General features: G+C 36.5%; 1 protein-coding gene across 5 annotated transcripts in view; it reads left to right on the top strand.

Annotated features, from left to right (window-relative positions):
- The window catches only part of TCF12 (transcription factor 12), a 380,664-nt gene that overhangs the window by 134,761 nt on the left and 223,751 nt on the right, over window positions 1–22,152 (top strand). For all 5 annotated transcript variants that reach the window (XM_003266967.4, XM_030814043.1, XM_003266968.4 and 2 more), the window contains exon 4: window positions 15,178–15,251. In XM_003266967.4, the coding sequence (XP_003267015.1) occupies window positions 15,178–15,251 (74 nt within the window). The remainder of the gene's footprint in view (window positions 1–15,177; window positions 15,252–22,152) is intronic.

The raw sequence follows: 22,152 nt of genomic DNA, 5'->3' as shown, positions 1-22,152 counted from the left end.
TGTGGTGGAGGACTAAGTCTTACTTTCTATCTTGCAAAAGACATGGTACTCTCTATCATTTAGGTAGATTTTTTTTTCAACCTATCATTTTGGTTTGTATCGAGTTACAGTTTTAATGAACATAATTTGCTGCTGTTTGTTTGATTTCTGTATGTACCTGTTATCCTCTGGAAACCCACAAGAATGTGAGTAAAACATGAATATTGGGAAAAATTTATATACAGTGAAATAAGTGTATCTTAAATGTGTAAGTCAGTAAGCTTGATAAATGCATACACCCATCATCAATATCAAGATATTTATATCATCAAGATATAAAACGTTTCCCTTATAACATGTAGTAGATACAGTGGAGGGCTTCCAGCATTGAACACCTACTCCTCCAGCTGCTGGAAGTGTTGGTGAATGACTCACCACAGTTGCTTTTCAAGAGTTACCCTCTGCTAAAGACAGACCGTGGTCACGTCTAAAGACCGTGGTCACGTCCACTTTCTGGGGGCCGCCTGTATCCACTTTCTGGGGGCCATGGGATGGAGGGAGAGGTGTAAAGGTCTTGGCCCACTTGCAGCAATTTGGGACAGTTCTCAGATGTCATTCCAGCTCCAGAACTTCCCACGTGATCAGCTGAGGCATTCGTTGCTATGTAGTTCAATTCATCTTCTCCCTCTACCCCTTTGTGCTTCCTTCAACTCATAGGTTGAGCATGAGAGCATTTTTCAGTGGATTTATTTTATAGATACTTCCGTCTGCTTCCCAGGAACTACCCAGCAGCACTCCAGAAAGATCTGTCATGTCTCCTTCCAGTCAACCCTTACCCACCCCAAACAACCATTGTTTTGATTTCTGTCACCATAGATTAGTTTCGTTACTTCTGGAATTGCACATTAATGGAATGAAATAGTATGTCCTCTTTTGTGTCTGGCTGCTTTTGCTCACAAGATTTATCCACATTGTTGTGTGTATTAGCAGTTGGTTCTTTCTGTTGCTGAATAGTAGTATTTCATTGTATCAATAAACCATCATATATTTATCCCCTTGGGTATCTATAGACATTAGGGCTGTTTCAAATTTTTGGCTATTACAAATAAAGCTGGTATAAACAGTTTTGTGTAATTCTGTTTGTGGATATATATTTTCATTTACCATGAACTTGGAATTTCTAGGTCAGAGTTTAGAAGTATTTTAATATTCTGAAAAATTGCTAGTTTTCCAGACTGATTTTACCGTGACAGTTCTAGTTGCTCTGCATTCTCTCTAATTCTTTGTGCTAATTGCTATATTACTTTTGTAACATTACTGTTTTCTTTTGTGCCATTATTTTGTGCATTTGTTTTGCTCTTTCTGACTTATTAATCAAATATTTTTTGTATTCAGTTTTAATTCCTAAACGTGGCGTTTTAGCTGGACCTCCTTCAGTTATTTTTAGGGGTTCCTCTAGGAATTACAGTATACAGTCTTATCACAGTTTACTCGGAGCTTATAGTTTACTATGTCAGTATAAAATTAAGGATCTTGAAAAGTATTATTCTGTATACTTCTTTTTATTCTTTGTCATAAAAATGTTGCAAGGTTTTCAAAACAACTTTATAGTTTCTGCTTTGAACAATCACATGCATTTTAAAGAAAATAGAGGATAAATCATCTTTATTTGTACTCACATATTTGCCATCTGTATGCTTTCTTTTTACTTACAGTTATGAATTTTATCTGGTATTATTTTTCTTCAGCCTAAAAACTCTACTTAGTATTTCTTGTAGTTTGTGGGTTTCTAGTCAGTGATTCTGAGGTGACATGAGCATCCTTCATGCTTAAAGGATGTCATTCCTTTATTGTTTCTGATAAGTCTTCGTATCATTTTGCCCTTGTGTAATTTATCTTTTTTCTCTCTGGTGAATTGAAGATTTCTTTCTTTGCAGTTGCACTTTAGCATTTTGACTGTTGGTGCATTGATGAGGTTTGCTTTGTAGTTCTCTCCTACTTAGAGACTGCTGAATTCATTGGATCTACAAGTTTTTTTCACTGATTTGGGGAAATTTTTGCCAGTTTTTTTCTCTTACATACTTTTGGTGCTCTCATTACATGCATTTAGACCATTTAATGTTATCTAACAGGTAGCTGAAACTATTAATTTTTTCAGTATTTTTTGTGCTTTAATATTGAATAATTTTATATTGATGTGTGTTCAGTTTTACTTACCATTTCTTCTGCTGCTGCAGTCCATTGTTAAGCTTATCCAGTGAAATTTTCATTTCAGATATTGTACTTGTCAATGCTAGAATTTTCTTTCTTTAAATGGTTTTCTCTCTTAGGAGCCTCCATTTGTTCATACATTTTGACTATCTTTTTCTTAAAGTGTTTGAATATTTATAATAGCTGCTTTAAAATCCTTTTCTTATTCCAACATCTTTGTCATCCTCGGGTATGTTGACTAATGGTCACATTTTCATTTCACCACACATCTAGTAATTTTTAATTTCATATTGGAAAATATAAATGATATGTTGTAGAAGTTTTTGCTTTTGTTAATTTTTGCAGAGTTTTGTTTTTGCTCTGGTAGGTAGTTAAATTATTGGTTGATTATCTTGAGGCATGATTTTATGCTTTGTTAAGGCAGGTCTGTAGAAAGCCCAAATTATTTACCAAGCCTTTCTAATTAGTCTCTGCTGTGGTACCCAGCATCTGAAATCTGGGATCAGTTATTTTAGCGTTCCAGCTGTTGCTTTTAGTTGGGATTCTTGTATTCTTCCTCATGTTTATGTTGAGAGGTCATAAAGATTGGAGGGGAAATTAAATGTAAATTTTTGGACCTTCCTCAGCTGTGGCTTTCTGCTCCCTTGTGTTTCCCCTCCATAATTTCCAGTCACATTGGCATTCTCAAATTCTGTTTTCTGGATGCTGCCTTTTCTTCCTCCTCTTCTTTTTTTTTTTTTTTTTTTTTTTTTAAGTAGAGATGAGGCCTTGCTATGTTGCCCAGGCTGGTCTTGAACTCCTAGACTTGAAGTGATCCTCCTGCCTCTGCTTCCCAAAGTGTTGGGATTACAGGCATGAGCCACCACGCCAAGCCTATTTTCTGACATCTTAAGCAGAGAAGACACTGGCTTTCTGCTTGTCCAGCCACTACATGCCATGTTGACTGGGGAGTGCCTTCATTTAACCATATAGATTTGGATCTTACCCAGAGAGTCTGGTTTTGTTCTTTGCTTTATAGTTTCAGGTCTTATGTTTAAGTCTTTAATCCATTTTCAGTTGAATTTTTCATATGATGTGAGATCAGCATCCAGTTTCATTCTTTTGCATGTGGACGTCCAGTTTTCCCATTGCCATTTTTAGAGACTATCCTTTCCCTATTATGTGTTCCTGACATCCTTGTCAAAGAGCAGTTGACCATACACGCATGGATTTCTGGGTTCTCTATTCTGTTCCACTGGTCTATGAGTCTGTTTTTAATGGCATGACTTTATGTCTGGACCATACTGTTTTAATTACTAGAGCTTTGTAATAATATTTAGAAATCAGAAAGGTTTAGACATGAATTATGAGAGTTCAGAGTTTAGAAATCTACATGACATTAATTTTTGCTTACATATGTACACTCATACATATAACAAATTTGTATGAAGTTTTTAGTCCATTTCATGAGAACAGTGTGCTAATATCAGGAGTTGCAGTTGAGTGCATTATTAGTGTGATTGCCTTTGCTGTGTGCCTTGGTCATCAGTTGTATCTTTTATGAAGGCCGCCTTGCAATGTCATGCCCTTTACTAGGGAGATTGGGAGAGTGAACAGTAAGTCGATAAGTAAAAAGCTATAGCTAGGCCGGGCGTGGTGGCAGTGTCAGCACTTTGGGAGGCCGAGGCAGGTGGATCACCTGAGGTCAGGAGTTAAAGACAGCCTGGCGAACATGGTGAAACTCCTTCTCTACTAAAAATATAAAAATTACCCTGGCCTGGTAGTGGGTGCCTGTAATCCTAGCTACTCGGAAGGCTGAGGCAAGAGATTCACTTGAACCCGGGAGGCAGAGGTTGCAGTGAGCCGAGATCGCACCATTGCACTCCAGCCTGGGTGACAGAGCGAGACTCCATCTCAGAAAAAAAAAAAAAAAAAGCTATAGCCGCTACTAGAAAACTTCTCCTTATGTTAAGTAGCAGTGTCATGTTGTTTATAAAAACTTCTTTAGTGAGCTTCTTCTGTGTATTCAGCATTGAAGGTGATACAGAATAAGAGTTGAATGTGGCCTTTGCTGTTAATTTGAGACATGTTAGATAGTGCTCATGTAAACAGTATAACTTCATCCACTGATGAACATTTAGGTTGTTTCCACATTTTGACTATTGTGAATAATGCTGCAGTTGACATGGGAATACAGATATCTCTTTTAGATCCTGATTGTAATTGTTTTGGATAACTATCTAGTAGTGGGATTACTGGGTCATTATGACAGTTCTGTTTTTAATTTTTAAAGCAACCTCCATACCATTTTCTTAATAGCAGCTATACCATTTTACCTTCTCACCAACAATGTATGGGGGCTGTAGTTTCTCTACATCCTCATCAACACTTGTTTTCTTGTGTATGTGTGTTTTTAATAATTGCCTTTCTAACAGGTGTGAGCTTGTATCTTACTGTGATTTTGATTTATATTTTCCTGATAGTTATGATGCCGAGCAGCTTTTAATATACCTGTTAGCCATTTGTATTCCTTCTTTGGAGAAATGTCTATTCAAATTTGTTGTCTATTTTTAAATTGGCATATTTGGGTTTTTCTGCTGTTGAATTGTAGGGATTTGTTATATATGTTGGACGTTAACCCCTTATCAGAGTTACGGTTTGCAAATATTTTCTCCCATTCTGTAGATTGCCTTTTCACTCTGTTGTTTCCTTTGTTATGAGTAGCTTTTTAGTTTAATGTAGTCCTACTTGTCTGTTCTTGCTTTTTTGGGTGTTTTTATTTTGTCGCATCCAAGACATTGACAAGACCAGTGTCATGAAGGTGAGGTGCTTAACAGGATCAGGCACCGCAGAACAGAGGTAAATAAAACCTGTAGCCCATCGCCTTTTTTTTTTTTTTGGTAAATAAAGTTTATTTGAACACAGCAACTCCCATTTGCTTGCATAATGCCTGTGGCTGCTTTTTTGCTAGAGTAGTAGAGTTGAGTAGTTGGTATGGAAGTGATAGGCCCCCAGTTGCCTAAAGTATTTATCATCTGGCCCTTTATTGCAAAAGTTTGCTGACCTGTGCTATAGAGATCAAAGAAATGAAGAATAAGTGTAAGAGTTATATTTTATGACTAGGATGGCTTTGATGACCTGAAAGAGTTCAGTTTTATCCTGTAAACAAATGTTTGCTGAGAGCCTGCTGTGTGCCTGGCATTTGGTTTTGCTGGTATGATCCAGAAGATGATAGATAGCAGGAGATTAATTAATGAGTGAGTAATTGGTAAGAAGTGAAGGTGATGAATATAAATTATTCTTTTGTGAGTATGGAAAGAATTGAGTGGTAGTTTGGTACTATGAGGGAGATTTTTAAATATAGGGAAAATATGAAAGGAAAATTTTTAGAGTTCCTCTGAGAGAGGCAGAGTGTGTTGTCATTATAGGAATTAATGGTCTAAGACTTGAACCAGGGAGTACATGGGCCTCATTACAGGAAATGAATAGAATTGTTTGTGGAATTAAGTTAATAATAGTAATTGCTCACACAGCTGTTTTTAAATAGCACATTGTGTTAGGTAATCAGCAAAAATCCACTAAAATGTACTTGATAGTTAATGCAGAAACTGCTTTATTGGTACTGACTTATGATCCTAATGGGTACCATAAACACAAAAAACAAAAAACCTTTGCACTTTCACATTGGTATAGTGTTGTATGTTTTTTATTTAATGTGTAAGTGCATTTGTAATGTTTTCATCTTTCTTGTCTAACCAGCACACCCAAATATAATTGTCTTGTTCAAGAAGGGCAGCAACATGAACTTTATGAGCTCACAGAGCAAGGGGTGTGTTCTCACTGAAAAGAGGAGTATCTGATCGCTTCCCTGTCTTCTTTCCCAGACAGAAGTGGAATGTTTTATTGTATGGTTGGATTTAGGTCTACTAATTTGTTTGTTTTCTGTGTGTTCCAACTGTATTTTGTTTTACTGTATCTCCATTCTTTTGGGATGAGATTTTCTTAGGACTCCTTTTATTAGCTGGCTTTTTTGCAATGCCTCTCCTTTTTTTTTTTTTTGGTAGCTTCTCTAGGGATATTAACATACATCATTAACTTCTCAAAGGCTATTCAAAGTTAATATTGTGCCACTTCACATAAAAGGCAGAACTCTTGACCTTATAGGTCTATTTACTGCCTTCCTTTATGCTATAGTTATCATGTGTATTACATCTAAATGCATTGTAACTCTTAGGAGAGAAAATTATTTTTTCTTTCCTAAGCTCTATGTGTTTTAAAGACATTAAAGGAAAAATTAGTCTTTTTATTTATTATATATGATACTATTCCCTAGGATGCAGGTTTTCCTCTGATAACATTATCCTTCAGCTTGGGCCAGGTGCGGTGGATCACACCTGTAATCCCAGCACTTTGGGAGGCAGAAGCAGGCAAATCAAGCCCAGGTCAGGAGTTTGAGACCAGCCTGGACAACATAGTGAAAATGTATCTCTACTGAAAACACAAAAATTAGCCGAGTGTGGTGGCGTGCGCCAGTAATCCCAGCTACTTGGGAGGTTGAGGCAGGAGAATCGCTTGAACCCAGGAGGCGGCGGTTGCAGTGAGCTCAGATCATGCCACTGTACTCTGGCCTGGGTGACGAGCAAAACTCTGTCTCAAAAAAAAAAAAAAAAAATTATTATCCTTCAGCCTGAAGAACTTCTTTTAATATTTCTTATACCTGGTAATGAGTTCTTAATTTTCTGTTATTTGAAAAGGTCTTTATTTCAACTCCATTCTTGAAGGATATTTTTGCTGAGTATAGAATTCTGGTTGATAATTATTCTCCCACATCCCTCAACCCCAAGCACTTTAAAGATATTTTTTTCACATCGGCTGGCATTCATAGTTTCTGAAGACAAGTTCTTAGTTATTTGAAATGTTGTTACTTTCAATGTAGTATGTCACTTTCTGGCCATTTTCAAGCTTTTCTCTATTTTTGGGTTGTCAGCAGCTTGACTATGTTGTGTCTATGTATGGTTTTCTTCTTATTTATACTCTGTGGGTTTCACTGAGTACAGTCTTTAATCAGTAAATTTGTGTCTCTCACTGCGTTTGTGAATTTTTTGGCCTTATTTCTTCAAACACTTTTTTCTACCATATTTTCTTTGTTCTCTCATTATACCTATGTTAGTCTTTTAAATATCTTCCCTTACGTCTCTGAGGCTCTGTTCATTTTCTTTTAAGCCTTTTTCTCTTTTTATCAATTGGATAATTTCTGATGATGTGTCATCAGGTTCACTTACTATTACCCTGTTATCTCCTGTTATCTCCATTTACTCTTAAGACCGTCCAGGAAATTTCTTTCTAAATTTCAGATATTTAGTTTTAGGGGTGTGTGTGTGTGTGTGTGTGTGTGTGTGTGTGTGTGTGTTTTGAGACAGAGTTTCTCTCTTGTTGCCCAGGCTGGAGTGCAATGGTACGATCTAATCTCACTGTAACCTCTGCCTCCCGGGTTCAAGCGATTTTCCTGCCTCAGCCTCCTGAGTAGCTGGGATTACAGGCGCCCGCCACCATTCCCAGCTACTTTTCTGTATTTTTAGTCGAGATGGGGTGTCAGCATGTTGATCAATCTGGTCTTGAACTCCTGACCTCGGGTGATCCACCTGCCTCAGCCTCCCGTAGTGCTGGGATTACAGGCTTGAGCCACCGCACCCAGCCAATTTTAGTTATTTTTAATTAATTTATTTATTTATGAGAGAGAATCTCGTTCTGTCACGAAAGCTGGAGTGCAGTGATGCAATCTCAGTTCACTGCACCCACTGCCTCCCAGGCTCCAATCAATCCTCCAATGTCAGCCTCCCACGTAGCTGGGACTACAGGAGCACACTGCTGTGCCTGGCTAATTTTAATTTTTTTGTAGAGTTTTGCCATGTTGCTCAGGCTGGTCTCAAACTCCTGGACTCAAGCAATCCACCTGCCTTGGCCTCCCAAAGTGCTGGGATTACAGGAATGAGACACCGCACCTAGCTTAATTTTAGTTTTTTTTTAATGTTTTCTTTTTCTTCGTGAGATTTTCACTGTTTTTTTTTTTTTTTTTTCATCAAAAGCATGTATCTTTTACTTCATTGAGCATAGTTACAGCATCTGCTTTAATGTCCTTGTCTGAAAATTTTACTTTGGGTCATCTTGCTGTTGGCCTCTGTTGATTATCTTTTCCCTTGAGATTGGGTTACATATTACTGTCGGAGAATTTTGGGTATTATGAGTGTTATTTGTGGAAATTTTGGCTTATTTTCATGTTCTTCCAAAGAGTTTTGATTATTTTAGTGCCATTTGCTTTTGGTTAGACTCATAGCGAAAATTATCTCTTGCCTGAAGTGGGTAGCTGCTCAGATCTCAATTCGGTTCTTTTAGTCTCTGCTACAGACTGCCTTGTGCCTGCCCTGTGAATGGTGTTCCAGGACTCAGCCAAAGATGTGGGCAGAGATAAACCAAAAATTTGGGACCTCTCTTTTCTGGCCTTCTCCCTTTTGGAATTCTATCCTCACTTTCTGGTGACTGTGGTCATCCTGTCTCTGTCCTCTTTTCCTTCAGGCCAAAAACAATGGAGTTTCTGTTGGAATTTTAGTTACTAGAGGTTATGGCTGCTTGCCTGAAGGACAAAGCTTTCAGAATGGGAAACTCATCTGTGCTGGTCCCTGAAAGCTGATAAAAAGAGAAACTCGCCTATTCTGGTCTCTTCTTCCAAGTTTATATTTTCATCCAAAATCAGCCTGTTTTTGTTTACTCCCCAGAGTCTTTATGTAGTTGATAGCAAGCTAGCTAGCTAGTTTCTTTCCGTCAGCCCTAGGATTTATAGTAACTATTGTAAGAGAAAGAATAGTAGGAGATGAGTTCAGAGAGGTGGGAGACAGAACCTGTAAAACATTGTAGACCCTTGGGTTTATTAGTAATTCTGAATGAGTTGGGAAGCCATTGGTAGGTTTTGAGCTCAGGATGGACATGATTTGGTTTGTTTTTAAAAGGTTGCTCTAATAGGAGGGGCAAGAAGAAGGGAAAACTTTTAGGAGACTATTATAGTAATGCAGGTCAGAAATGATTTGATTGTGTTAAAAATAGCATCAAGGTTTTGTTTTTTGTTTTTCGTTTCTTAAAACTATGTTTGTAGTGCTTCTATGGAAGAAAACACTGGCATTGGTCTTCAGATACAGGGCTTTGGTATATTAGATTGGGAGAATACTTGCTTCTCAGGTACGTTGGGAGGGCCCTTCCTTCTTTCTAGAAACTTGACAGCAAGTTTAGGGGAGTTTTAAAGGTAGCTCAAGAGCCTTTGTCAGTGTTGGAATGTCTGTTCAGACAGTCAGAACAAATCCTCAAAATACAGTGACCACCATATCACTATATAGTTCCCATTAAACAATTCCCAAGTCGACCCCTGGGAACATATTACTTTCAATTCCTGGCCATGAGGCAGTTTCTGTTTTTCTTAAAGAGGTAGACTTGGCATTTCCTTTTGGCCCTGTACTCTTACTTCTTTGATTAAATCAGTCACTGGGTTTTCCTTTTGTATCTTTACAGGGCATTTGTATCTGGGTGATATAGCTAGTAACAATAATATAGCAAAATCTATATATGAAAGTCATTTTCAAAATTAGTCATTTTTTTGAATGAAATTTGCCATGGGTTTATTACCTTATTGTACTGTCCTGTGGCACTAAAGACTTTAATGGAACATCTGTACTTGTAAATCTTTGGTCTCAACAGTGCCAAACAAAAATTCTGATTAGATTATTAAAGATGACCGGAAAGAGTGATTCCTTCTAATCTTTCCACTGGACTTACTTTCTTACATATGTGTTTTTTTGTTTTTTAGACTGTTTTATTTGACAATTCACTGCACAGAACCTAAATTTTTTATAAGTAAAAAAATCTCTATAACTAATGTTATATACTTTAGATGAGGTAGCATGTTTTAACTTCTATTAAATTCCCTTGCGATTTTAATATTTTCCTAGCTTTTCCCTTTTTTACTAATGTGTAGCATAATAACAAAGCATTTGTCATTATATTCTAACTGATCCTATTTCACAGTGAATTTCTGGGAAAATACATTTGTAGATTTATTTCATGAGCATCTAAAGTGTGAAAAATACAATAAAAAATCTCGGTGTTGGTTTTCTAGGTGTATATTAATTTACAATTGGTTGCAGCCTTTGAGTCTTATCTAAAGGAATATCCTTATCTACAAATAGAATTGAATAAAGACACTATTAAAAATAGACACATTCATAGCTTTGGTTATCTGATATAGCTATCTCCAGTCAGAATTCTTTCATCAAATCATTTATTGGATCCCCCTACAGCAGATGGCAATCCTGCAAAGTATGTTTCCCTTATTTATGACAGTGCTGAGATTTGATATTTTTGGAGTACATTTTACTTTCTAGAATAAAAATTTGATTTCAGTGCTACTAAAGGCAGAGTGCACATGTCCACCAGAGGGTGGGGGGAGAAAAAGAGAGAAATGTGTATGTGATTTTCCCTGTGCCCTTGCTCCCAACTATATGTGGGTCTCTTTCCCACAGGGATAGGCTCTCATTTATGATACCCCAGCAGTATGGCCAGATTGAATTGCTTTTCTTACTGCTTTTGCTGCAGGGATATCCTAACCATTTCTCTCATTCTTACATGCTGTTTCCCTGTTTCATCCTTTCATTCTTTCTTGGCTCATCAGACTCACCACTACTAACTGAAAATATTTTCCCATTTCCTGTCTTATTTCTCACTTTACCCTAGTCTTAGTTCAGGGTGGCAGAGTCTTTAGTGATAGGTCTGGTAGTGGCAAGTGGGAAGAGAAGGAACTGGTGTTCATGTCAGCAGGTTTGCTCCTAATTCTTCCCTTTTACTTTCAGGCAGGTCTTGCCTAAGTCTCACCAATTCTTTAATGATGGTTTACTTACTCAAACTCTGCAGTGTTAACAATAATTTGTTTACAGGGCCCATATGTGGTGCGGGACTGCGGGGAGGGTGGAGGGAAACACAATAGGTGCTTAGGGCATAGAAAAGCATCTCCTCCCACCAAAAAAAAAAAAAAAAGCCAAACAAAAACAGTTTCCAGTTTTTGCTAGTGGATCAAAACCTAGAGATGCACATAGGACTCTGGTGTCTTGATGAAAGGGAAGAAGTAGGAGAGAGGCTGTGGGATAGTTTTAGATTGACACTAGAAAGAAAATACTCTTAGTCAAATACTAAGATGGGAGTAGAGCATAAGAAAGTAGTCTAAATCTGTGTTCTTCCAAGAAAAGGGAGTAATGGCATATGTTGGACTTGGCCAAGAAGTTTACCTGTTCCTCTAAGAGTCTTATTCTCTGAAACCTTAAAAACTTGAATTTTACCTTTTTATTCCTTCTTTAAGGTCTCAGCCTTTTAGGGAACCGCCTGTATATATAGTAACTTATGATTGCTCTTAGTTACTTTTCTTGTTAAATGTTTTCACAAAAGAAGGAGGCAGATTGCTTTTGTTAAGTTCACAAACGGTTGTTTTTAGATATGAGGTCTAGAATTTAATGTTCCTTACTGGAAAATACTTAGTTAAAACAGCATGCTTTTAAAAATGGAGCACATAGAATCAGAATATATGACATTTTACTTAATTGGTTCCATTCAGAAAAACAGGTATTAAGAGATTATCTATATAAAAGGTTAACAAGGAAAAAGATAATTTAAGTCTTTCTGTTATTGATAACCCCTTTTAATCCTGTTGAGTAGAAATGGAAAAAGTTTATTAGAAAGTCAAATAAGACTCAAAAGTGTTTCTATCATTAATTATTGCTGAACTTTCTCTTACATCTGCCATTTTGGTTTATGAGTCAAGGAACTAACTTCTCTGAAACTGTTGAATTGGCATGCATATACTAGAAACAGGAGTGATGAAAATAACATGGGAATGATGATTCAGAAATATCTTAACAGGAAAAATATCACCCCTCATCACTGTGTTGCAACTGTGGTGTGTTTTCTTGTCAATAAGTATTTTTTTCAGATTTTGGTCAATTTGTATAATATCTGTGTTAAATTTATCTTCTGTGTGTAATTTCCCTTTTCTGCTTACCTGGTCTTATGGCTGAAGCTTTGGAAAGTTTATTATTCCTGTCATATTTCTGTGTTTGTACAGCCATTGTCTTTAGCAGAAAGGAGTCATTGATGCTAAAAGATGACTCTTGCCTTTGTCAGTGCCAGCCACGACCTTTTACTCAGAGTCTGGATATGTTAACAATACAACTACAGAGCTTGAGTTTAAAACCTAGCCAGATTCTTGTTATTCTATAGCATTCTTTGAGCCCCTTGTCATGTCCAATATCAGTGGTATGTACTACTCTTTAGCTGGTGATTCCGTCACCTAATTAATTACCATTTTATTTCATTAGTCTTTGCTTTTTCTTTATTTTATAGAAGTAGAGTCACTTGATGAAAATTGAATATGTAGTTTCACATAATTTTGTGTGTCTCTTAAATTTTGCTTGAGATGTTCTCTGTAACTGGCACCCATCTTTCCTCTCTCTATATATTTTTACAAATGTATTTAAAATACACGCAAAGCTGGGCATAGTGGTTCGCACCTTTGATCCCAGCACTTTAGGAGGCCAAGGTGGGAGGATTGCTGGAGGCCAGGAGTTCAAGACCAGCCTAGGCAACATAGTGTAAGACTCTGTCTCTACAAAATGAAAAAAAAAAATTAATAATTAGCTGAGCATTGTGGCATGTTCTTATAGTCCTAGCACTGAGGAAGCTGAGGCAGGAGGATCACTTGAGCCCAGGATTTTGTGGTTGCAGTGAGCTATCATCATGCCACTGTATTACAGCCTGGACGACAAAACACGAACCCTGCCTCTAAATGAGATAAAAATTAAAATACACATAAGCCTCATATTTATTAATCATTAGATATAAGAAAATATAAATCATAAAAAGACTAAGTTATGGTTTGATTGTTTTCATCAGGACAAGATTCATCGAAATCACTTTCCATTATATGTTCAATAAAAGTGATTTTTAAAAATACAACTTTTCATAAAATTGTTTGCAGTTCCATATGTTAGTGGATTTTGTAGGTTTATGGTTGTCTTTTTCTTGGATTGAGTCTCAGAGGAATACTTGTTGCTATTCTACAGTGTTGGATGCAGAGAAAATGCTTGGAAGATAGCCCACTGGTATCTAATGATACTGGAGAGATGGTAACTGTTTTTTTGTTTGTTTTTTTTGAGATGGAGTCTTGCTCTGTTGCCCAGGCTGGAGTGCAGTGACACAATCTCGGCTCACTGCAACCTCCATCTCCCAGGTTCAGGCTATTCTCTTGCCTCAGCCTCCCGAGTAGCTGGGACTATAGGGGCCCACTACCACACCTGGCTAATTTTTTGTATTTTTAGTAGAGATGGGGTTTCACTGTGTTAGCCAGGATGGTCTCGATCTCCTGACCTCGTGATCCACCTGCCTCAGCCTCCCAAAGTGCTGGGATCACAGGCATGAGCCATTGCGCCCGGCCAGTAACAGTGTTTTTTACATGACATTCCCCAAACTCATAGAATATCTCTTAAATTTGGAACTTTAATACGAGCTCCACAGGAATGAACAAAACACTGTTCACATAATCTCTGTTTTCAAAGCCTCTGGTTCATTTGAAATTGTGCCTGGAATGTTGTCTATACTAGATACTCATCTTTTGTACTAACTCTTTTTAAAAAGTTATTAAAATATACATTAGTCACTTGATACAGGAAGTACAGATTCATAAAAATAATAGAGTCCTAATAACTAAGTTAGTAATTAGTACATTCTACTTTGGAAACTGACCCCTCCCCCTTCCCTGCTTTTTGTTACCCATCCTTTCAGTTTGGCAATTGTGTCACTATAAAAGAGCCTTAGTAATCATTGCAAATTAATGGAGAATTTGTGGCATTTAATTTATTACATACCACATTCTCACCTAAACTACAGGGAAATTACAGAGGGACTTCCAGGAATATCTTGAAAGAAAGATAATTGCTAAACTTAGCAGAATGTTGTCATTGTAATATCTAGGCTGTTCTCATGAAAGAATGAAAGAAAGAAGTCAACTATTTCTGTGTTGATGAATTTCATCATAGAATGAAACTCAGAAGGGGTTAGAGAAGTGTACCCTCCTAGCAGTCAAGGATGAAAAAGACTGGAGTCTTCAAAACAGAAGAGGTAGAAATGGCTGGATTGAGAGATCTCCAAGTCTTCCAGCTTTTTCTGGGGACTGATTTGGAGGTGAAAATAATGGAGCCCAAGTGTCAGAAGATGCATTAAGGATGCACAATGAATTGTTTTGTTGGTTATGACAACTAATTCTTTCTCACTGTGAATTTTCTTTTGCCACCTTCATAAGAGTGGAACTGCTTATTTGAAATCAAATTGTGTATAATTTTAGAAGAGATGGAAGTGTTACCCACAAAATTACTAGGGTGAGTTTTCATGTCATTTTGATTTTATATAACTAATGTTGATTTGATATAGCTGATATAGTTAGATTTAGTTTGATGTCATCAGTTAAGAATATCTGATCACTGATCAGAAAGAAACCAACTTTATTAAATCGAATGATTGTCTTGCTTCATTTTCTAGGGCTTAACTATGAAAAATGAATTATTCATGTTTTCATGTAGGCAGTACTAAACCAGACAAAGTTTGGGGGTTCATCTACTCCTAGAAGTAGCAGTGCAGGGCATGGGGCAGGATGGAGAGACTATGCCCCATTCTAAAGTCTGCAAAGAAATATTTTAATTCTGAATTACTATGATTTACATAGGGTATTGCATGAAGATTGATGGAGCAGTGATGAAGATACTTTGAAGTAACTTATATTTTACAGGTTTCTGAAGCAAGGATTGATATTTAGCTCTTCCATGAAAACACAAATACCTCTTGCTAAATTGTACTCTGCTGTCCCGTGCCAAAAAAATCCACAGAAGTATGTTCTTAGATATATATTTTATTCTCTTCTCTTTTTAGGTATGGATGAAAGAGGAGGTACAACATCTTGGGGAACAAGTGGTCAACCAAGTCCTTCCTATGACTCATCTAGAGTAAGTTTGCTGATCAACCCTTGATTAAAACTGTAATTTGGCAGACTAAGTAATTTCTTTCGTATATGCTGTTTCTTATGAGAAATGAAAATTAGTTTCTTTTCATGGAAATATAGTAGAATACCTAGTACCTTTTTGTTACATTTAGTTCTTTTTATAAGCTGTCAAACCTTGGAGATTTATTTAATTTCCTGCAGTTAAATACTCTTGGTGTTATTTGTACACGTGAACTACCTACAGTACTCTTTACTAAAGAGCTTGGAATGCCTAAGTGCTCTCCATAAGTATTTCACAATTTTTCTTTATGTGTTGTTTATTTGCTTCGAGAGATGGCATTGGCTTTCAACATACTAACTTCCAGCCTCTCTCCCTCATCCTTGCTTCAACAGTCATCAGCCCTTTGCATCAGGAACTCAACAGCCCTGCTTCCTGGAAGCATATCAAAACAGACATAACAGATAACATTTCTTAGTTAACAATTAAGAGAAAATAGGACCAAGCCAACTTTCTACACACTGAGGTCACAAGGTTAGAGCCCTTTCCAGCAAAAACAAAAACAAAAAACCCCCAAAGCTTTATAAAATGAGACCAGGAGATGGAAAATTAGATCAAAGAATTGGAATAAAAGTAAGCAGTCTGCTCCCAGACTTTCTCTAGTAAACTGACGAGGTTAAGAGAGACTTTTCCAGGATGGGCATGGTGGCTCATGCCTGTAATCCCAGCACTTTGGGAGGTTGAGGCAGGTGGATCACTAGAAGTCAGAAGTTCGAGACCAGCCTAGCCAACATGGTGAAACCCCATCTCTACTAAAAATACAAAAATTAGCCAAGGCATGGGGGTGGGCACCTGTAGTCCCAGCTACTCGGGATGCTGAGGCAGGAGAATCGCTTGAACCTGGGAGGCAGAGGTTGCAGTGAGCCAAGATGATGCCATTGGACTGAAGCCTGGGCCACAGAGTGAGACTCCATCTCAAAAAAAGAAAAAGAAAGACTTTTCCAAAAGGCCATACTTTAAATGAATAAATTTCTCATTTCTCTCAGAATTAACCAAGAGAAGAAAGAGACAAGCATAAGATTTATGGGTAGTTAACCCTAGAAGCAAATTGCCTTAATGGGAGGAAAACTGAGTAAGTGACTGAAATGCGTAGTCTCAGTATATGGTTTACACAAGTTTGCACTGAAAAGTGCTGAGTTAAAATACCTTTTAACATACGGGGTTTTACTGTTGTATTTGGCTGTAGCCTGTGTTTAATTTATCTTAAATCCTTTGGAAAGAACTGGGATAGTCATATAGAATCCAAAAAGATATATAAAGAGGCTGTTAAAGGTGGGTTTTTGTGTTTCACTTTTGAGAATCAGAGGCTGAGAAAGCTACATTATAGTGTAAAGAGCCCTATGCTGAGTATGTCAGGACTTGGATTTTACTATGAACTGTATTGTGAACCAGCCATTTAATCTTGGACACACTGTTTTTGTCTTAGCCATTTAATCTTGGATGCATTGTTTTTGTCTTGAGGCTACTTAAACTGGTTGATATCCAAATTTCCTTCCACTCTTAAACATTTCTGATTCTTTGAGTAATACTGTGAATATGTGAGATAGGATCTAGTTTAGATTTTGAAGGCAGGAATTTTATGTAGTGGGAAACTCACAGTACTACTTATTAATATTGGATTTTTTTTTCAGAGGCTTGAGTTACTTTGTAATAACATGTTATTTCGTAGAATGCATTAAATGGTGACTGGGTGCCTTATATTTATCTTTCAGGCTTTCTTCACTGCCCCCCCTCCCCCTTGAGTGCTGCATAGAATTTTAGGGAAAAAAAAAAAAACGTACTAATGTATCCAAACACTTACGTGATTTATGAAATTAAGTTTTCCTTCAGACATGAAATCCAAAGCAAATCTTGCTTTTCTTTTTGCTATTTATAGGTCAAATGTGAAATGCTGTGTTTTACTTAGTTTATTTATTTTTAGTATGTATTATGTACAGTGAAAAGTTAAATTGATTGTATAGTAAGCTAGTTTTCATAGAACCATAGAAACCACATATGTATTTCTACCTGTCTATTGAGAGATCAGCTAGAGTGAAGATTTAATGCTACCCTTCTTTATTTTTGTTCCCATTGAAATCCACTCTTTCACTAATTTTTCTCCTTCTATCCTAGTTATCGTCTAAACCTAAAAGGTTTGGTGAGATAGTTAAGAAGTTTTTCGTATCATTTTCAAACAAAAATCTGGGTCCAATTTCCAGCTGTTATTCCCCTTAACTCTTCTTGCCAAGGAGAACTTTATGGTTGTCTTTGAAGCCTTCCTCAGTACTACTTTATAGGGAAATTATCAGCTTTTGGGGTTTCATCTTTTAACAGTATTCACCATCTTGACGATTTTTTTTCATAATCACAATCATAAATGGGTATAATTGTGTTAAGAATCTCAACCAAAGTACTTCATTCTCCTATTTTAGTGTATTGAATTTCTTAAATTCTTATATAAGTATGTTGAGGTTCTTAAATTCAAAAATAAATATTAATGTTGGCTAAAGACTAGTTTTGACTTGTTAGTTAAAAATTTGTTAACTTAAACAATGAAATTGCAGATACTTCAGTAGAAATCATGTAAATGAAATTTATTTAGACTTTATCATATTATATAAATATTACATTTCTATCAGCAAATTCCATTATTTAAAAATAATTTGATTTTTGTAACATCACTAAATAGAAATTTTTTATTATACTTTTTATAAAATTTGAAAATGCTTAGTAGGCCAAAAAATGGGTATTAGAAACTGCAAAATGAGTAATTTGTTGGAGATACAATATACCTGCTTTAAACTTACATGAATTGAACTATCTGAGCTGCTATTCTATCCCTCTCCCATTCCCACGCCAAACTGTAAGGGAGAAACAGTACTTTCTTTACAATAATATGAAACCATATTTGGCAGATGAACCCTATTAATATTGTATAACTGTATGTTACTGTATGGGAGTAGTTACACAAAGTCATGTTGATTGAACTTATTCTTTGTTTAATAGCTTTTCAAGGGAAATTTTTGCTGTGTACACTATTTGCCTTACAGGGTCCTGACTTTAATTGTAAGATGCCATTCTACTATAGTAGCCTGAATGCATAAATGAGCTCCACCTGAGTCATGTAGTTAAGCGGTCACAAACTTCTCATCTCTGTGTTAGGCTTATACCCATTCTTTAAGAATTAGGAAAAGTCACTCTAGCACGGTTCCAATCTGTGTGTCTGCCCTTGCTTTTACCAAATCCTCCAGAAAAGTAGCCTCGCAGTGTAGAGGTGGTTAAGTTTCTGGTTATCAGAAGTACCTACAGCAATCCATTCAGTGAAGAGGTTTTGCTAGGTTGACATAAAAATAGACATTGTACCTAAGAGTGGTTATAGAAGAAATGGTAGGCATGGTCAGCATTCTTAGGCATTGTGGATTTCACATTTCCTAAGCATGTCTCAGCATGTTTGAGACACCCAGAGGGAAGGAACAAACATTTGTGGTTTGTAAGCTGCAGACCTCTCTACTTTTGTTAGAGTCCTGGTTTCTGCACTCTTCATCTGCTGCCCACCTGTGCAGAGAGCATAGACACACACATGAACATATAGGTAGAATCATGTTGTGAATAGCACTTCCAGTTTTAGAAATTTGTGAATGTGGTGATAAAGGTAAAGCACCTGAGACTGAAAGGAGTGATTAAAATCTCAGGTAGGTTAGACATGGGGAAGAGATCTAGTTAATGAGTCTGTTCCCTCTCTCCCTTGTTTTTTGTTTTTTATTGCATAGAAATGTTGGTGTACCAGGCATAAAGGCCAGAGAAGATTGTGGTGGTTCTTGTTAACTAAGGTGTTAATGACTTACTCTAGTTTCAGATTTTTTTTTTTTCTCTTCAGAAGGCTGTGCTTAAGAGCACAGACTGTGAAATCATACTGCTTGGGTATATATCATAACTCTGCCACTTACTACCTGTGTGGTTCTGGACAAGTTATTTAAGTCTAGCGTACTTTGGTTTACTCATCTGTGAAGTGGGGATAATGATATCTGTTTCATGAGGTTGTTGAGGATTAAATGAGGCAATATATGGAAATTGCATAGATGAATGTCTGATATGTGGTGAGTGCTATGTAAGTGTTGGCTTTAAACCTATGTATCTCAAAATTCATCCACAAGATCTATATTTAACAATTACACAAATTTAAACACATGGATACATTTGCAAATATGCTGTATTCTAAGTGTAATAAATGAGAATTATTTGCTGACTCAGTCATGTTTAATTTAACTACTTTTATTTCTTTTAAATATATGAAGGACATAAATAAAATCAATTTCCCTTCTTCAACTGTTCATTTCTTTCTTGGGAAAGCAACAGTCTCTTCCTGCCAAACTTGGATATAAAAGTTAGCAGTCTTTCTAGTATAACACCTTATACATAATGGGTGCTCTATACATGTTTGCTGAATATAATCAAATTCGGGAACAATCATCAGATTTACTAGATTAATTAGGCTGGGAGGTTGAGGAAGGAAAGAATCAAAGTTGATTTAAGATGAAGCTTGAAGTAGGTGGTGGTAGCATTAATGGTAATAGTAAGTGATTTGGAAACTTGTACTGTGTGACCATGGGAAAGTTACTTCTATGTGTCTTAGTTTTCTGGTCTCTAAAATTATAATTTTACACGTATTTTGTAGGGTTTTGGTGAAGATGAAATGTAATAATAGGTATGAAGTATTTCATTTATTGATATAAATGAGAACTGCCATTACTATTATTATTTATAATAATTTGAAGTACATTTTCATGGTTATATTTCTTGATGTACAAATTCTGTTTCTAGAATGTCAAGTTATATGAGTTTGTGGAAATGTCAAGAGGCCAGGTCATCTTGGTTTCTCTGCCTTTTTAACTGTGTTAGCCAACCTACGCCAAGCTCTGGAGTAAAGTATTAAAGTACCATTGAGGTTTGCATCCTGGGATAGGAGTAGGAGAGAGGAGTATATTGATACTCTTTTCTAAGATACAGAATTGGTCATTCCTTATCGCGTCACTGCACTCCAACCTGGGTGACAGCGAGACTCCGTCTCAAAAAAAAAAAAAAAAGATAGAATTGAGTTCATTGATAGGAAACCACTGATAGGAATTACATTTATAGGCGTCATCAGTGATCAAGAGTTGGCATTTTAATCATGAACATTTTTCAGCCTATATATAATCTATTATGGTAGTTTTTTTTTTTTAAAGAAGCAATATTAAGTTGAGTAGAGTTTGAGTGCTTTTTAAAAAAATAAATTGCTAAATGTCCACCATGGTTTTCTCTTCTGTCTGTATTATGGCTTGCAGAATGAAACAGTCATTTATCTTTTTGCTCTTTCTTCCCTCTGTGTTTTACAATGTCAAAGAATTTTCAAAACTGAAAGATGCATTGGTTATATATGTTCTGTCTCTTTATTTCGTACATGAGGAAACTGAAATGACATGTTTGAGATTTGACCAGGCGTAGATTTGTGCTGTATGTAGAAATTTGGCTAGGCTATGTGACTGGTTAATGACAGCCTCTGGCATGACAGAACTCACATATTCTGAATCTTATGTTAGTGCTTTTTAACCCCTTGACTTTAGTACTTCCCAACTCAAAGAACTTTACGTTTTCTGCCATATACTGAAGGAATGGGAAAAGAGAGAGGAGAAAGGTGAAAAGAGAAGAGGGTCTGCAGCTGATAAAAGAGGACATGGGACATGATACGATAGAACAGTTTACCTAGCAAGTATAGTGTATTGTGGGGTAGAATAGCATAGAATTTAAGAGCTTGAGCATCAAAACCAAGCTGTCTCAGGTTCTATTTCTGACACTTCTACCTCCTCGCTCTGTGACTCTGAGCAAGTTATTTGTTTTTACCTTGATCTTTTTTTCTTTTTTCATTGATTAAAAGGGGGTGGGTATTAATAGTAACTTCCTCACTAAAGTTTGGGGCTTATACCTGTTAGTGGAAAGGGAAAACCAGTTGTGTGGTGATGATTTAGCTTTAAAATACTTGATTTAGCTGCTGTATATGATTCAGCACAAGATGGTATCAGGGATTTTTTTTTATTAAGGGATAATAATAAGTATGTTCTGAGGCTTTTTGTTTTAATACATGCTATGATTTCTGATACCTATAGCAATAAAGGGATATGAGGATTCAGTTCATTTAAAAAGCATCAGCAGTGGTTTTTTCACAGACCAGTTGTCAAAAACACAAACGGACAGCAACCTCAGAGACCCAACTAGGTTGAAAATGAAAATATGTGGGTACAATGATTTAAATATTTCTCCAGTCTTCTAAAGTTCATAGACAAAGCCATAGATTGGGGACTTGGGATAAGGGAAACAAAAATAAATAAAAACTCAAAGTAAACATAAGCTTTCAGATTCTATAGAAAGTAAAATCAGCCTATAAGATTATCTGGATGAGATTAATGTCATTTTTCTTGCAAATCCTGGACCCTTCCTGCCAGATATGGCTAAAGGGAACTTTAATTTTGTTTAGTGCTCTCTCCATTCTTAACAGTTCAGTATTTTTTCGTTAATGTGGAAGAGTTTGGCTAAGAACCTCTCCATAGTTTGTAGGTAGTGAGTTAGAAATAGCACATTAGAAAAACCAAGGTTCTATTATCCTATCTATACAAAAAACACGGAGGTCATTCTGACCTCAGCAGGGTCATACTGGCTGGAGGTGTAGAAGGAACTGGTGGGTAGTTCATTTACATTTGACAGCAGATGCCTTAAGAGTGTATCTATGGGCAGAGGCAACCTGTAGTTTTCTTCCTCCAGCAGAGTCCAGTGGCATAAGAACAGTATAGTTGCCTGCTTTTAGGGAGGTTGGACTTACCATGATCCCCCAATT

The sequence above is a fragment of the Nomascus leucogenys genome, chromosome 6 (assembly GCF_006542625.1).
Source record: "Nomascus leucogenys isolate Asia chromosome 6, Asia_NLE_v1, whole genome shotgun sequence".
Lineage (NCBI taxonomy): Eukaryota > Metazoa > Chordata > Mammalia > Primates > Hylobatidae > Nomascus > Nomascus leucogenys.
Note: the sequence above shows the minus strand (reverse complement) of the source record. Positions and strands in the feature narration are given on the sequence as shown.